Source organism: Leguminivora glycinivorella, chromosome 9 (assembly GCF_023078275.1).
Source record: "Leguminivora glycinivorella isolate SPB_JAAS2020 chromosome 9, LegGlyc_1.1, whole genome shotgun sequence".
Lineage (NCBI taxonomy): Eukaryota > Metazoa > Arthropoda > Insecta > Lepidoptera > Tortricidae > Leguminivora > Leguminivora glycinivorella.
Genome location: NC_062979.1, coordinates 3,738,801 through 3,756,446, shown reverse-complemented (window position 1 = coordinate 3,756,446; position 17,646 = coordinate 3,738,801). Strand labels below are relative to the sequence as shown.

Here is a 17,646-nt window from a genome sequence, read left to right as displayed (position 1 = left end):
AAAATTTTGAAACAACCTCCGATATAGTGAACCGATTTTCATGAAACATGGCTAAGACAACTCCTGACTAATTCAGCTTTCAAACAAAAAAAAACTAAATTTAAATAGGTTCATCCGTTCAGAAGCTACGATGCCACAGACAGACAGACACGTCAAACTTATAACACTTCGTCGTTTTTGTGCTGGGAGTTAAAAAAAGAGTCCACTCACTCCCTGAGTCATTCCACAGATCCTGTCTTAGTTATTCGGCGATGGTGATGTATTTCTAACCGACAGCTCTCTACCAAATGCCAACAAACTATTTTGACATGAAACTACAGAATAATGATTCAGTTAATTATGGAGTAGATCTATTGGATTTTAGTTGAGAAATTTGACAGTAATAATACGTAATACCTGAATTCAAATTACAGTATTAAGTAATCAAATTTCTGGACTGTATTTTGTCATTGTTTTTTTTTTTCAATAGCTATACAAGATGAGTCCTGTTTCAAATATATGGCTGTCTTAAGTTTACCTAAACCTTGTTTATATTAACCAATGGGTAACACCCCTAACCAAATCAAACTTTATTTATTTATTTAGACTTTATTGCACGACATAAAATTGTACAAATGGCGGACTTAATGCCTTAAGGCATTCTCTACCAGTCAACCATTGGATCAAACAGAAACCTTCGTTAGTGCAGGAATGTCAATATAGAGATGTGACAAGAAACACAAATCAAATTACCCATGTATCCAATAAAAGAAAACTTTATATCAAGTATGGAGTTAACATACTAGCAACCTGTACTGTAAAATCGTGAAGGCTTCTGGCAGACGTGAGGCGCTGTATTGTCTTATTTTTTGCTGACCCGCAAATCGTGCGACAAGTGAATCATTGATTTTGACATCATGATTACGTTGTGTTGAGTGACTTGAGTGTTAAGTTATAAATTATTTGAAGCGAACTACCTATACTGTATGAAATTCTTTTGACGGAACTTTTTCTAAAGGGGCCTAATAACGATCAGGCTTGCGTGGGCGACGGTCGCGCGATGGTCGCGCGATGGCGATGCGACGCATACGAAATCAAACCTTATCGATATGGAAGTATGAGACGCGACGGCGACTGTCGCGCGACCGTCGCCCACGCAAGACACGACGTAACGGTCAGTCTACCAGACAGTATCGGAAATGTTTATTAGTATCATTTTCATCCTTCTTGCGTTATCAAGGCATTCGCCACGGCTCCTGGGAGCATGGGGTCCGCTGTGACAACTAAGCCCAAGATTTGGCGTAAGCACTAGTTTTTATCTGACCTTCCAACTCAAAGGTTGAATTAGAAGACTCAGACCTTATTGGAATTACTTCGGTTACCTCACGATGTTTTCCTTCACCGATAAACGGCTAACAAACATCAAATGACATTTTGCACATAAGTTCCGACACACTTCTTGGTACGAGGATAGGCTGCTGCCGTCCGGTGGGCTGATCGTCAGTGGGCGCCTTAATGAGATGGCGATACTCGTATGACTGTCTAAAACCCATTTTATTTATGCCTCTTTCCATAATACCTTGACACATTACTAGCCCGTACAGTAATGTTTCTTTTTGACACGTACAAGATCCTGTGGGGTTTCCCGCGTAGAGACAAATCTAGACAAATATGAAGTATTAGTTGAAGAATTGTAATAAATTAATCTTGTAATGTTTAATAATGGTTTACAAGCGCTTGTAGAAAGTAACAAGCTATAAAATGTCTATTTAACAATTTTTTTATCATTTCCAAACATGATTTTTCAATTTCTTAAATTCTGTGTTACTAGAAATGTATGTGAGTGTGTTTAGTAAAACGTCCCATTTTTGTCGGTTACCATTAAGGCAATATTTACTTGTATCTTTATATGAATAAACTGACAAAGCGGCTTTATAGCAATCGACAAAGTGGTACGTTTTCCCGTGCACACTCACATATAATACCTACCTATGTATCCAAAGATCAGTTGAACTCAAGCAAAATAGATACAGATAGTTAGGCACATAAATAGCCATTAGAATAAATATTTAACTAAACAATACGCTCACAAAAACTTCATGAAACAATTGACTATTGAAGTGTCAAAACTTTTCATAAGACGAGTTACCAAAACAAAAGCTAAGTTTTTGCTCCACCATACAATGAAGTCAAAGTACTTACTACTTTTTTTGTATTCTTAAATTATTTTAACAGCGGAGTAATTACTTATTATTATACACTTTAAAACGGGTATCACACTTGAAGAAAAGCTTCAGAGAACTTCAGTTGTCTGTAGAAAAACACTTCAGGAATGAGAATTTTAAACTTACACTGCAATATCTCCTTTATTACAAGTGGTTATGACACTCTTAAACATTTATAATAACTTTTAACAAAAATATACTTACAAAATAATTATACTTTATAGCAAGTGTGACAGAGTCTATATTCGATTGTAGAATTGGCTTGATTGTTCAAATAATCACCAGTGCTTATTCCAAATGCAGGCGAGGCGACCTAAGGCTTACCATATCTTAAAGTCTCCAATATAATGCGATTTCCATTTTATGTTTTACATTTTAAAAAAGTACTATCAGAGAATTTGAGTGATATCTTACACCACAGAATAAATATACCTAACAGTACAACTTACACGTTACATCGCTCGAAATAGGGCAATGTAAAGTGTTGCAAACTTGAAAAATAAATGCAGCCATTCATCATTCCATGCAGCAACTATATAGATAGATATATGGTAGAACTGCAGAAAATAAGAAATAAGTTTATCTATACATACATACAATCACGCCTGTATCCCATAAAGCCTACCCCTTTATGGGATACAGGCGCATGAAACTACTAAACTAAAGTCTCAGTGACCGTCTTGGCAATTAAGGGGTTGAAAGAAAACGAAAATTGTGACATTGCAGTGACAGGTTGCCAGCCTCTCACCTACGCCACAATTTAACCCAAATCCCACAGTCGACTTCTACGACACCCACAAGAAGACAGGGGTGGGAAATTCTTAACCCGTCACCACACGGCAGTCAGTTCGTCAATTTATCTATATCCTGAATTTATAAGGTAATTTTCGTAAACCAGCTTATCGATTACACTGGTTTAGACGAGCAGAGAGTCACTTACATTTGAACACCAGTGCTGCAGTGTGAACATAAGTCAGGACAGTTTACAATATCTTATGACCATAGTCTTAAGGTTATCATTACTGTGACAATTCCAAAAGGCAATGACACTGCTGGCGTGGGAGATGGCAGTTTTTATAGACTTGTTCCTGTATCCAGACTGGATATAGTTCTCTGGAAGAGATTATAATGTGAAGATTGCTCAAATCGATGTATGGGAAGATTTTGTTTTCCAGGATGCCCTTATAAGGTAACCTTATTCGTCAGAGGTGTTCAGTTTCATTATCTTTCTTTTGTGACAGAAATTGTAAAATCTTATCCTAGGTACTTACTTAAATTGAAATTTTGCCGTTTTGTCAGTAGGATGCAGCTGAATATGCTGAATAAATGTAGTTTGCTCGACAGTATTACCTATGTGTAATAATAAAAGAAAATCTGCGTTAATACAATTGGAAATGTGTTCAGAAGGATGTACAATCGTCAATTAACTACCTAAGGATCATTTGCATCAAACACAGTTAACAGACACATCATCGTCACGCGACAGAGGTCTATGGAACTTCTCATAGTATAAAATTTAGCGAACGTTTTGACGGTGACAGACGGTTTGAATAATTACGAGTATCACGATTAATTTGGTGATAAAATTCGAGATTGGCGTCAATAAAATTTCTGAACAATCGATCGATTTCATTATCCCGTCTGGACTAGCCTTTAGCATACAAAAGACTCCCTGTCTGTTGTTCGTAAGGAAGATTTCTAATAGCATATTTATGGCAATAGCGCCTCATCGGCCAGAACCATAAGCTTTATTATAGCATCAAAAACGTAATCAAGCTTACAAAGTTTCATATATGGGTAAGAATTTCATTTGCGTAAATTATAAAATACTAGTTACTCAAAGAAGTTGCCATGTCGATTACCATGTTTGTGTATACAATGTATTAAATTACTTGTAATTAATTCAAAAGCTCGTGAAGTATTCAAAAGTGGATTAAGACAAGTTTATCTTGTTTTTAGAGACATCGTAATACCGACCATCTTATTAGCAATAATCATTAACATTGCCAACTACGAGTAACAACATTTCTCTATGTTTACGATTTGAGTTCGACATACTTTTGTGTACAACCGGAATAAAATCATTGGGTAGGCTAAATACGTAGTCTTCCCAAATATACAACCTGTTTTTATTGAATTCCGTTACCTTTAAGGAAGGTTCTTTAGATCAAATACAATTAATTTCTCTAAGAAACAAGCGTCTTAACTTTTACGGTTATCGAGTTATTAAAAAAATTAAGATAATTACTGAACACGTGTGTGACAGCTTTTACCAATTCCTAATGTTTTGACATGTGCCGTCAATCAATTGACACTAACTTGAATGTAATTCTTAAGGGTCTCTCACGCTAATAAATTCATTTATTATGTACGAAAACGATGAATTTTTTTTTTGCGAATATAAAAGTGATATACACGTGGTTCCTGATAATGAACCTACGTGTCGAATTTAACGGAAAACAAAAAAACCGGCCAAGAGCGTGTCGGGCCACGCTCAGTGTAGGGTTCCGTAGTTTTCCGTATTTTTCTCAAAAACTACTGAACCTATCAAGTTCAAAACAATTTTCCTAGAAAGTTTTTATAAAGTTCTACTATTGTGATTTTTTTCATATTTTTTGAACATAGGGTTCAAAAGTTAGAGGGGGGGGACGCACTTTCTTTTCCTTTAGAAGTGATTATTTCCGAAACTATTAATATTATCAAAAAACGATCTTAGTAAACCCTTTTTCATTTTTAAATACCTATCCAACAATATATCACACGTTGGGGTTGGAATGAAAAAAAATATGAGCCCCCACTTTACATGTAGGGGGGTTACCCTAATAAAACATTTTTTCCATTTTTTATTTTTGCACTTTGTCGGCGTGATTGATATACATATTGGTACCAAATTTCAGCTTTCTAGTGCTTACGGTTACTGAGATTATCCGCGGACGGACGGACGGACGGACGGACGGACGGACGGACGGACGGACGGACGGACGGACGGACGGACGGACGGACGGACGGACGGATAGACAGACATGGCGAAACTATAAGGGTTCCTAGTTGACTACGGAACCCTAAAAAACACGGTGTATATCTTATCACATCTTCTATTACCATACAAATAAGTAGCAGGTGTATGTCTCAATACAGAGAAGGGACGCTTAGCTGTTGCTATCTTTTAACAGCAATATAACGCTCAAGTATTTACCTACTTAATAGAATTTTATTAGCAACACCAACAGGGTGAATGTAATGTCCAAAAATGTAACTTCAGAAAGCATCTCTTGTAGCAATTTTGGTCGTCAATATCAGTACCTATTTGTTTCCTGAATGATATTTATCACTCTCAATTTCCCTAATTCTACAATCTCTGACACTAATGAAACGAAATACTATTAACAAACCTTTAAATACACCAAGTTAGGCACTGGTCCCACCGCGAGCTAGTAAACTATGAGCTATCGGCTATAAAAACGAACAAAAGATAATCACTCCCGCGTAAATAAAAGAGACACTGCGATGTTTATAGTTACTCGCCCAGCGGTGAGCTATCAATATCGCCGTGTCTCTTTTATTTGCACGGGACGGGAGTGCTTATCTTTTGTTAGTTTGTATAGCCTCATAGCTTACTAGCTCGCGGTGGGACCAGTGCCTAAGCAAGAAGCCTGCAACTGAAGACTAGCAACATGACTCCTTTCTCAGCTAACACTGTCTTCTGCGATTCTCAGGGATCTCGGATTGTTTCCGTGAAGCTTTATGTTTGTTTACCGTTTCGATGAACAGTAACAATAGTATCTTCGAAGTATCTTCTGATTAGTAGAAGCGGCAAGTACTTTGATGTATGTAGTTCGACACTTTTATCATGTTACTTTAGTTAAGTTACTTTATGATGAGTTGGCCGTACCATGAAAATATTAGGCTTGTGTTTATTGTTTACTAGCGTTCGCCCGTGGCTACACGTTAAATTCGAAAATTGCAGAATGCTTGATACAAAATTCTAACACTAATTTTAGGGAAGTGGAGGGTTAGAAAGAGACCAAATGCCTATGTCCCTCTCCATCCCTTCAAATATCTCCACTTAAAAAATCACGTCAATTCGTCGCTCCGTTTTGCCGTGAAAGACGGACAAATTATAAATTACAAATCATTTATTCAGCAAATAAGCCACAGGGGCACTTTTACACGTCAATATACAAGTTGAACTGCAAAAAATTACAATTGATAATACTAATTCTAAGTTCTAACTAAAGTATTACGCTACTACAATGATTAGAGATGTATAAGGTCTCTAAACGTAAAATAAGACTAACAATTAAGTAGTAGGTAAGTCAAACAAACAGAAAGACACATTTTCCCATTTATAATATTGATAGGATAGTCGTGATGAGCTCAGCGACTTTTGATATATTTCTATGTTAGCTACAAATTCAAAAAGTGCTAGCTATATTTTTATGTGATTTTGTCCAGGGTGCGTAAGTGAATGGCACAAACGCTCACGAAACGAAACGCTCGTATATATCCATCTCCACCGCTCGTGCGTATTGGCGCGACAGATCTAGACTACCTTTCGCGGCGTTTCGTTTTCGTTTCGCGTCGCAGAAATGTCATTCATTTACGGCACCTGGAAGGTATTGAGATAGAGTGTATAATTGATTAAAAATAGTGCGAAGGTCTAAAAACAACCATACGATCTATCATAATGCATCCATTCACGTAAAATGTAAAGTATCCCACGAGCTTCCGCAGTGTGGGTTGATCGCTACCGCAGCAGCCTTCCTGAGCATCCTTGGATCTGGTTACTGTCATTCGATCCGCACCTGATTCTGTGGTTTAGAACGTATACTTAGGTGGACTCGCTAATCTTGTTAGATGTTTAGTTATGCAACGGAAAAGTTTAATAAAAAGGGTTTGCGAACTTGCGATGAAAGAAGAAACTGCAGTTAATCTTAATGAAAGTTGACTAACAACTTCAACGCGTTTTAACTTTTTCATTTTTCACTTTATTCTCCATTATTACATACAATAGGTACATTTATAGTTCAAGTGTTATTTTTACCATCATAACTGTTTTCTATTCTTGGCCTAAACAAACTAGTCATTTAGACCTCCGTTGTAGGTATGCATAAGCCATGCTAGGCAAGGTAGGTAAACAAGAACAAACATTATATCAAGATATCCAGTTATCCAGTATATCCACGGTTAATCCATTAAAAATAACAACACAAGGAATACAACCCGTTTCCATAACAAGTTATACGGTGTAAGTTCGTTTTCACATTATCCGATCCAATATCGGATTTAGGACCGATATCCCATACATTTAAGCCGCCATCTATGATTTTGAAATCCTTCCGTCATCCGATAACGGATCGGATAATGTTAAAACTCACTAAGTTGTACATTGTAGTGAATGTAAACACGTAAGTACTAGTAATGGATGTGAAAAGTGCTCATTTGTGTGCCTTTGGATAATCTCAATCAAATTAGAAGAGATATTTTGTTTTTCTTTATTGACAGCTTAATTGAAATTATAAGAAGCGAATCAATTCACGGATCAATGCACGTCAAGAATTTTCTACAAAGTTCTATGGGAACAGAAATCATACTTTCATGAAATTAACAAGAAATCATCTTCCTGCCTTGCGAAATGCAACACAATGCTTAATTTTATACGAGTCACATATCATGTGGATTAGAAAATATGATACCAAATATGGGATCACCTTTGTTTGGACTTAAGAATCCCAGGAAACATTTAACCGTTTTTATAAGATGGTAATGATAAACATGTATACGGCTATTGTGTTTTTACTACGTAAAGGTATAGGTACAAACAAAGGTACAATGTATGCATGGAGATGTTTAGTGTGAATATACCAGCATGTTTTCAAAGTTTACTTGTTATCTTGTTATTGTTTCTGTTTCACAATATTTTGATTGCAATGTAATTGGTTTATGCAATGTGCATTGTTTTTTAAGGCTGCTTTCAAAAAAAACGTCAAAAGAATGTAAAATTGATAGTTTTAGTCGGTGAAATACTACACTTTCCGTTATCCAATAGATTTATTTAATTCAAGTTCCAGTTAGAGCATCTTATTGTCTTGATTTTTATAAGATTGGATTTTTGAAAACTAACTCACTATATTAATTATGAATTTTTCTCTAATACACGTTTAGAAAAACGCACGTATAGAGCTGAATCAGTCGATCTTATTTGTAAAATTTGGACAATTTTAAATATTAAAACAGGTAAATTTATAATTCGTATATCCTGTACCACAATCGTTTCAGACTAGATTTTTATTTTAAGTTTTTGAAAAAGAGTAAACTAGCCTAAGGCGAATTCAATTTTTTTCAGAAATTACCTAAAATTAAGTGACAATTTCTTTGAAAATCTACATCACATCGAAGTAAGTTTTGTACTAAATTAATCTGCAACGTTTACTTAAATTGCTGTTATGCCTTAGTGATTATAAATTACTATTATTGATTTTTGCCAATTTTTTGAAAACGAGCCTTCACCGGTACAATTATTACCACTTTTGGACATTTTCTCATATTTTGTTAGACCAAGTAGAAAAAGTCCTATAATGTGATATATATTTATAAACTACTCGCAAAGCCCTTTAATTTGATACCACACACGGTATGATCGAGCGCTCGGTTGCGATTTCACTATTTTTAACACGAAAGCCCTCTTAACACACGCAACTCGTTTGTTTTAAACCGTTTATCACATTATTAATTGTGAAACCCATATCTCAATTATTTTTTTGTAGAAAATAAAAGGATACTAAGTGATCAAGATCCAATATCCGTGTTTTGGACATTTAAATAATACACTTTTGTCTACCGATGTTTTGCTGCCCCGATTTGTATTTTTGTTTTGGATTTTGTCTTGCACGTTGTTTGTCCCCGCCAGCAGGGTTAGCACATGATTGCCGCGAGAGTATGTCGCCGCGAGATAGACTACCCGTCCTTATGTCATTAATACAGTTAGAAGAAGACGTGTCATCTATCTCGCGGCGACATATTCTCGCGGTAATCATGTGCTTGGGCTACTGTTCGTATATTCAGGGCGTAATCAAATATGTTTCTTCTAACAGATGACGAAGGCGGCCACATAAAGCAAGGTTTCGAGTCTCGGCGTCAGAATGATCTATACATGCGCCTGGGCCTGTTGCTGGGAGAGCGACGCTCGCGCAACAAGGCTCGCGATAGTTGCACGTCGCTTGCGTCGCTTGATGCGCATTCGCTGTCGCATAATACTAGCCCGGTAAGTCTTCAATCATATCCAAATCCTAAACGAAACTATTAATGGCTAGAAAGTATTAGCTAACCATCTTGGGATGACAAAAGTTCTTACGGGTAAACAAGTCAAGGTCGTACAAAAGTTGTAATTTAAATATGTGCAAGTTGCAGAAAGTTACTCAACGGTTGACGACAGCTTCATTCGATGTTTGGCTTTTACCAACTCATTAAAAACCATAAAAATCGACCCTAAATCTTGGTAATTTTGCGAACTTTCCTTGAGAACATTCGTGATTTTAGAAACTCCTCTCCGCCGGTGCATTGTGAACTGAACTATCAGGTAATCCAACAGAAGCGTATCTCCTATTCAGATGACTATCCAACCACCGTTGACCTTGGATTCGGCGAAAGCGTCATAAATCTTGGGTGGTTAAATTATTAATATCCAACGTCTTCCTTTCAGGTGTCAACGTTGACTGGCTCATCAGAAGTAGAAGCAGCGACGCCTCTCGGCCGAGATTCTCTAGGCTCTCTGGCTTCCATGTCATTGTCGGCTGCCAGCAATTGTTCCTCTTCCAGCCCAGGTAGCAGGCGACATTCGGTCAACAGTAAGTTCCTACAAAATCTACTCCACTACTATGAACTGCTCCAAATATCCTTGTGGGAAGTCAACCTTCCCCAGGACAATAGTAGTCTTCCCGGACAAATTATGAGCCAAGTGAAAGTTGAGGAGTCCGATACTTCATTTTTCTATAGAAAGCACGTAATTTCTGTAACTCTGATGTGGCTTTATACGGGAAACAAAGTGTGGGACTCCATAAACTAGAATACACCACCACGAGTAGACGTACCTAATTCCCAAATGATCGTCTCTGATGACAATGTGACTTTTTCTATATTTGGAGAAACCAACAGTCATAATTATTCATTGAATTCCAGCGCTACAAAACGGTAGCAGATCAGAAGAGCTGACGCGGATGTCTAGCGGGTTTTTCAAGAACCGAAAAACCGCCGCCCGACGCTCCGCTAGGGTCAGCAGCAAGCAATCATCCACGTCTGAGCTGAAGAAGGTGCACCCTTCGCCTCAGCTGACGTTACGACCCCTGTTCTTCGAAGTGCCGTCGACGGATAACCAGGGATGCTTCTCGGGGAGACAGTGGCTGATGAAGGATATGGAGAAAGCTTTGGAGTCTAGTTCTTCAGGTAAATGCAGATTTATCTTTGAATACTTTGTGACTATGTAAAAGACGCGATTCCATAATTCCCGTACCATTTTCCGCCTTTTTTATTCAACTGACAACGCTGGCTTTCTACTTTCTAGAGTATAGATGAGTAGCAATCTAAACCTTGTCACTTTACTAGTCATATTGCTGACTCTTTATTTAGTAATTTTGGCCAGAAACAAGATAATTAATTGCTTTTCTTTTCCTTATCAGATTTAGATACAAAGAGCTTACGCTAACTTCGTTTTGTAGGATTCAAAATCTGACATTCTTCTCCAGTTCCCTTAGCATATATTGAATGTTATTGCTCAGTGTTCATATTCTAATTTAGTTTAAGATTTCAAATTTTTGTTAGTTTTTACCAACATTTCATAGATATAGTTCTATCTCCAGTACTAATTTTGATATAACTCCAGGTATCCTCATCGCCGGCGGACCTGGCACTGGCAAAACCGCCCTGATCCTCCAACTGGTTCAATACTCCTGCTTCGGCCGCAAACGAAACCACGACTACGAGGAATTGCGAGAGCAATCCGACATCCGGGAGGTCCTGCCTGAGGAGCTCACCGCTGGGATGTGCACGCATCTCGCCTCGCATGTTGTCGCTTACCATTTCTGTCAGGTAAGCAACTTATTAGAACTACGGACTTGTGTAGAACTCATGTCCTGTGATATCATTCCCGCTCAATCCTTACCACCGAACAAGATAAAACTACTTAAATCAAGGTTACTAGAGTCTTACTCACACTTTTATCGACTTTGTCGTGGTCAATGACCCTGTATTACTCCTATATATTTCACTGTTGATTGTGCCTAGTGTTATCTTAAAATACTTCCTTTATTATTTCAGGCTGACAACAACAGCACGTGTTTAGTCGGAGAGTTTGTTCATTCCCTAGCAGCACAACTTTGTCAAGCACCAAGACTCCAAGCTTACAGAGAATACCTACTAAGCGAGCCACATCTACTAGCTTGCCTTTCGTTGAAGGAGTGTATAGCAGTTCCGGATCTCGCGTTCATGAGAGGAATTATAGAACCACTCATTATACTAAGGAGGAATGGAAGTATAGACAGATCGAATAGTATAATACTCATCGATGGACTTTGTGAAGCGGAATACCATAGGCCGGACCATGGACATACGATAGCATCGTTCCTGGCTAAGCATGTGACAGAAATGCCTCAGTGGCTCAAAGTTGTAGCCACAGTCAGAACACAGTTCATCGAATTGACCAAGCAACTGCCTTATACGAGACTAAGTTTAGACGATTCAGAAAATGTACATAAAGATTTACTGGAATACTTTAATATGAGAGTACAAAATGCACCAATTATAGAAACAAACATCAAATGTTCGACAGGAAAGATGGAAGGAGTTCACAACTCAGTGATGAAGTTCGCGCAATATGTTCTACATCTGAGCCAAGGATCATTCCTGTTCCTAAAGTTAATATTAGATCTCCTTGAAAGAAGCCATATCGTTGTAAAATCAACGAATTACAAAGTGGTGCCAATATCATTAGCGCAGATATTTTTACTGCAATTCAATCTAAGATTCCCAACAGTACAATCATTCGAAAAGGTCACTCACATACTGAGCGTATGCTTGGCTGCATTATACCCACTGACGTTGGTAGAGATATACTATTCGGTGAATTCGCTGTTAGTTGACAAATTCCTACCCTGGGACGAGTTCTGCCACAGATTCGACAGTCTGACAGACTTTTTAGTAAAGCGGATCGACAATACGTACATGTTCTTCCATCCATCCTTTAGGGAATGGCTCATGCGTAGAGATGACAACGAAAGTCCCAAATTCCTGTGTGATTTAAGAGCAGGACACTGTGGAATTGCCTTCCGATTGGCTAGAGTACAATCGCCTCTAGATCCAGAAAAGTCCATGGAACTGGGACATCACATCCTAAAAGCCCATATGTACAGAAATCTGGGCCCTGCACAGTTAGGGTTATGTCCAAGGGACTTGCAAGCGAATTTGGTAGCAAGCAGCTCTACTAATGTCGGTGAATCAATCGCGAATTTAAGGAACATTTACACACCAAATGTAAAAGTTTCAAGGCTAATGCTGCTAGCGGGTGGTTCTCCCAACCAAATCACCGACTGTCTTGGAAATGCACCTCTACTATGCATGTATTCGTACCAAGGTATCTTGGCTATGGTTGGTCTCTTACTGGAGTTTGGCGCTGATCTCGAGATGACAAACTCACAAGGCTGTACGGCGCTTTCTTTGGCGTGCCAAAGGGGTCATACTGATGTTGCCAGGAGGCTTATAGCAGCAGGTAAAAAACCTTCTACGTACTACCGAAATTAAGCGACGATCCCCGAAATATTTAAATTTTGTCCTCTTTCAAATATTTCTTCAACGATCTTCTTTTGTTTTAGGTGCATCACTAAGCCACACAGATACAGCCGAACAGACTCCCTTAGTGCACGCAGCCAAAAACGGCCACAGAGACACAGTGATATATCTTCTCGGCTGCCAGACGGGGCGCGACGATCGCAACCCATTGGACTTCGACGATGACAATATAGAACAAGTGGTGCCAGGGTCGCGGCACGCGTTGATTGGCGCCGCGCAAAATGGGCATTTGGATATTGTTGAGTATCTGCTTGATACCGCTGAATTAATCGTGAGTATTTATTTATCAAACTCTTAAATTAGGTTCTTGTTGTACAGCGCCTGCAAACGCACTGTAACAGAAGCTGTCAACCTAAAGCTAAAATTTAGGCTTCAAAATTCGAACGTATGTCTCTTGAGTTACTTTTTTATTTTTTACAATTTACTTTAAAAATCAAAATATATAGACTCAAGAATGTCACCAAACCTAACCAAATCAAATGTTATGGCTGTCAAGAGTACGGACTTTTTTGTCTCCTGCGTTACCAGAAAAATAGATTTGATCTTTCGAAGTCGATACATTTTCAAAACTATAAAATATATTACCGCATTTTATTTAAATGTCTATTTTTTCCAGCCCGACGGTATCTGCCCAGTAACCGGCGAGACAGCCCTCACAGCGGCCTGCTCAACCGGCAACGCCGCCATAGCCAACGCGCTCCTCATCCGCGGCGCCACCCCCTACTCCCTCAACGCGCGCCAACTGTCCCCCCTCGCGCTAGCAGCGAAGAACGGACGGACGGCGCTCGTGCTGAGACTGCTGGACTCGGGAGCTGACGTGATGGGTTCGGGGGGAAAGATCCCGCTGATACTTGCGGCTGCTGAGGGGCATGTTGATGTTGTTGAAATGCTGTTGGAGCATGGTAAGTTCCTTTACTTTATTAACTTTTCATTCTTCAACTCAACTGTACTCTCCTAATGTTTCCCTTTATTTATATCCAAATCGGAAATTCCACGTGTAACAAACCGTCTGTTATTATAAATGCTACATACAGGTTGTCCCGTAAACCAACGCCAAAACGAAAAGAGGTAATGGACATCACAATAGCTATATGGTTTTTGACATAAAGCTAATGTGATGTCCTTTCACCCCTTTTCGTTTTTGCGTTGGTATATGGGACACCCGGTATTTTAGCATTGTTTCGTTAATCTATCTTGGACCATGTATATATCTTTCCAAAAAAGAAATTCAATAATTGATTATTCAATGGGCGGCCTTGAAGTACCTACTTATCTACTAAAGAAATCATTGTTTTGTTATAGGTGCTGACCCTGATGCAGTTGACGCTGACGGAATTTCTGCTCTTGGCTGGTCTTGTCTACGATCCAGAATACCAACTATGGTGGCATTGATCGACAGAGGAGCTACGATAGGTAAGCAAATATTTATTTTACTATATTTCAATCTATTCAGTCTAATTTGAAGCGACTGATTAAGTGGCATAAGTTTATTTGAGGAATAATTATGGGCCAGATCAAAATTCACGATCCTCAAAAGTGAGAATCACTTTTTTGAAGGTTGGGCCTAAAAACAAAACAAAAAGATCCTACAAAAAAATGTTAATCTAACGAAAATGTACTATTCTTCAGATCAACCTGATGGCAGTGGCAGAACACCTCTCGGCTTAGCGTGTGGTGGATCAGCTGAGCTGGTAGAAATACTCCTGGAGAAAGGAGCCTCATTAGAGAGGGTTGACCACAGCGGACTAAGGCCTTTGGACCGGGCGATCGGGCAACGGAATATTCCTGTAAGTATTGTTCTTATCTCTTTAGGTTCAATTATTTCAAAAAGTTCAAAAGTTATCATAAGGATTTGGGATTTCCTCTAAATCTCAAGTATTATCTAGAATATTCTACATGGGCTTATTTAGATTTATAAAGGTTTACGTCTGAAATGCATGCGTTGTTTATTTACAAAAGTTTTACTTCTTTACAGGTCGTCAATTGTTTCCTGAGAAAAGGTGCCAAGCTCGGTCCAACAACGTGAGTTATGGCTTCGGGAAAACCTGAATTTATGTACGTACACAAATCTTTTAAAACCTAAAGAATTCTTTAAAAATGTGCATTACTTATATTGTGTTACCGGAAAAACTAACGCCTTTAATAGGTACATGTTTTGGCAGAAATAAAATGTATTGACTTTGACGGATGACAAATTTATTAAATAAATAAACAAGGTAGTTGGATAGGAACGTATGCCTGAACTATGAAATAAAATATTTTTCAGTACAGATAAAGTTTTTTATGCACTAGTTCGAGAAGTGGTTCATTATATGCCAGATCGAAACTTAGGAGGCTCATCTGTACTGGCTGTCGTACGATACATGCACAAAGCCGAAATTCGTAACTGACGTGTCGATTTAAAACACGCCCTTCGGTCTTGTTTTAATTTATCGCCCTCGTTTCGAACAGTTTTACACATTATCGTAATGCTATTATACCATGCACAAAATAAAGCATCAGATAATTATAAGAAACACATGGACAGTAGTAATTTTTAGATCAAATTTCTATTTAATAAATCGGATTGAAATATGTAAATGGGTTGACTATGACGTCACTCAACTCGAATTCATACGAATCCCATATTAGCAAATCATTCAAATTCTTTTGTCGAAAGTAGCGTATTATTAAAACTGACATTTATCTGATATTTCTAGGCTAATCCTCCTGAACAAGCTCCTCGAAGACGGCAACATGCTGTACCGTAAGAACCGTCCTTCAGAGGCGGCCCACCGCTACCAGTACGCTCTGAAGAAGATCAACCCGCTCATCACCGATGAAGGGTTGACCACACCCACTACGCCGGTGCCTCATGAGCATGTGTCGGCGTTTTTGCAGTTGAAGACGAATCTGCTGCTCAATCTGTCCAGGTGTAAGAGGAAGTTGAATGTAAGTTGATCAGAACGGTGATGAGAGATGATAAAACATTTCTGTTCAACGAACGTTTAAATGTTTGCTTAAGGAAAATAAGCATTTGCTCCCGTTTAAACCTCTAAAAATAAGGCCGGCAACAGACAGTCTTAAATTTCATAATCTGAAAAAATCAGAGAGAAGAAATCAGAGTGCACGGATTTCCATACAATTACGCAACTGTCCACACAGTCTTAGTTTTTAAGATTATGATTTTTTTTAGATTGATCGGACAGATTGCGAATAATCTGAATTTTAGGAATGTGTGTGGCAAGGCACTCGGTCTGATTTCATAAGATTATGATTTTTTAAGATTTTGAAATTTAAGACTGTCTGTTGCCGGCCTTATATTATTAAAAAAATCCTAAATTGTTATTCTATCTTTGTGATATAGTACAAAAAATACTTATTTTTATTGTTGGCCATTTGAAAACTTATTTTTGTTTTCAGGAACCATCAGAAGCTTTAGACCTTGCCGCTCGTGCGTCTGTCCTCCGCCCCAACGCCTTTGAATGTGCCTACGCCATGGCGCGTGCCATCCTCGCCCTAAACAAGCCCTCAGAAGCCCTGCCTCACGCCAGGCGAGCCTTGCTCCTAGCTCCATCTACCGACTTACCCACCATACGGACTCTGAAGGCGCTCCAATCCGAGATTCTGTCTAGAATAAACGCAGGGACTCACAGTTTGAACGGGGATAACCGATCAGTCAGGAATTTTGATACGATAAGTTTGAACATGCCTTAATGCAACCCAGTGGTAAAAAATATGGCTGTAACATTTTTTGTTCGAATAATGATATTTTCGTGTTTTGACTCTCTGTATCGTGTTGTGTATTTCTGTTAAGTTGAAACTTAGATTTTTCTGTGGAGATGCATAATGGTTCTTAATGCAAATTGTATTATAATTATGTTTTGACAATGCAAGTTTTAAGTGTGTATATTTTAATCTATATTTAGCAATCAGGTTATTTTTTGAGTTATGAATTATGATGTACAATCTGTAGTGTTCTTTTGTTTTTGCAATTTGCAAATGTATGAAACATCGTAGTATGTTATCGGTAGTTTTATTTTTTTGTGAATACATGACATACTGTGTAAATATATTATTTTTGAAAGAGTTGCGTCTCCATTTAATAAAAATGTTGACATGGATTATTTTTTGCAATGGTTGCTTGCCATTAAATATGAAGATGCTTTAAATAATTTGCCTTATTATTATTTAAATATTTATAAAATGTAATGACATTTAGTTATAGATTCAATCATTTCAAAATACCTAATTTAAGTTTATTTTATTGCCTTTCCACGTAATATACAGTATACGTCCTTGCAATGTTTAATTTTAATTCTTTGTTATTATTTTGTTGAAAATGAGTAAAACTCATTCGCCCATCTCTTGCTTTATTTTAATTTATTGAAAAAGGTTAAGTTCTTTTAAGTAAATTCACTAGGGTTGTAATCGAAGGCAAACTAAGACAATTTTCGTGTTTTTCCTTATGTATAAAACAAATAAAAAAACTAAGTGTGATTTATAAGTATCCTTTATTGATAAGTTTATTTATGTGATGCATTCAAACATATTAATAGTTATTTGTTATACAAGGGGGCAAAGTTGTATTTTAACGCCGAGTGTGGAATTGAAAAACGAGCAA

General features: G+C 37.9%; 1 protein-coding gene across 1 annotated transcript in view; it reads left to right on the top strand.

The window, feature by feature from the left end:
• The window catches only part of LOC125229449 (protein TANC2), a 440,488-nt gene extending 424,607 nt beyond the window's left edge, over positions 1-15,881 (top strand). The window contains exons 7-17 of the mRNA XM_048134289.1: positions 9,299-9,468; positions 9,907-10,051; positions 10,383-10,646; positions 11,083-11,288; positions 11,517-12,963; positions 13,067-13,314; positions 13,660-13,945; positions 14,346-14,456; positions 14,673-14,830; positions 15,019-15,098; positions 15,743-15,881. Coding sequence (XP_047990246.1) covers positions 9,299-9,468; positions 9,907-10,051; positions 10,383-10,646; positions 11,083-11,288; positions 11,517-12,963; positions 13,067-13,314; positions 13,660-13,945; positions 14,346-14,456; positions 14,673-14,830; positions 15,019-15,069 — 3,086 coding nt within the window. The 3' untranslated portion in view covers positions 15,070-15,098; positions 15,743-15,881. The remainder of the gene's footprint in view (positions 1-9,298; positions 9,469-9,906; positions 10,052-10,382; positions 10,647-11,082; positions 11,289-11,516; positions 12,964-13,066; positions 13,315-13,659; positions 13,946-14,345; positions 14,457-14,672; positions 14,831-15,018; positions 15,099-15,742) is intronic.
• The last annotated feature ends 1,765 nt before the right edge of the window (positions 15,882-17,646 follow it).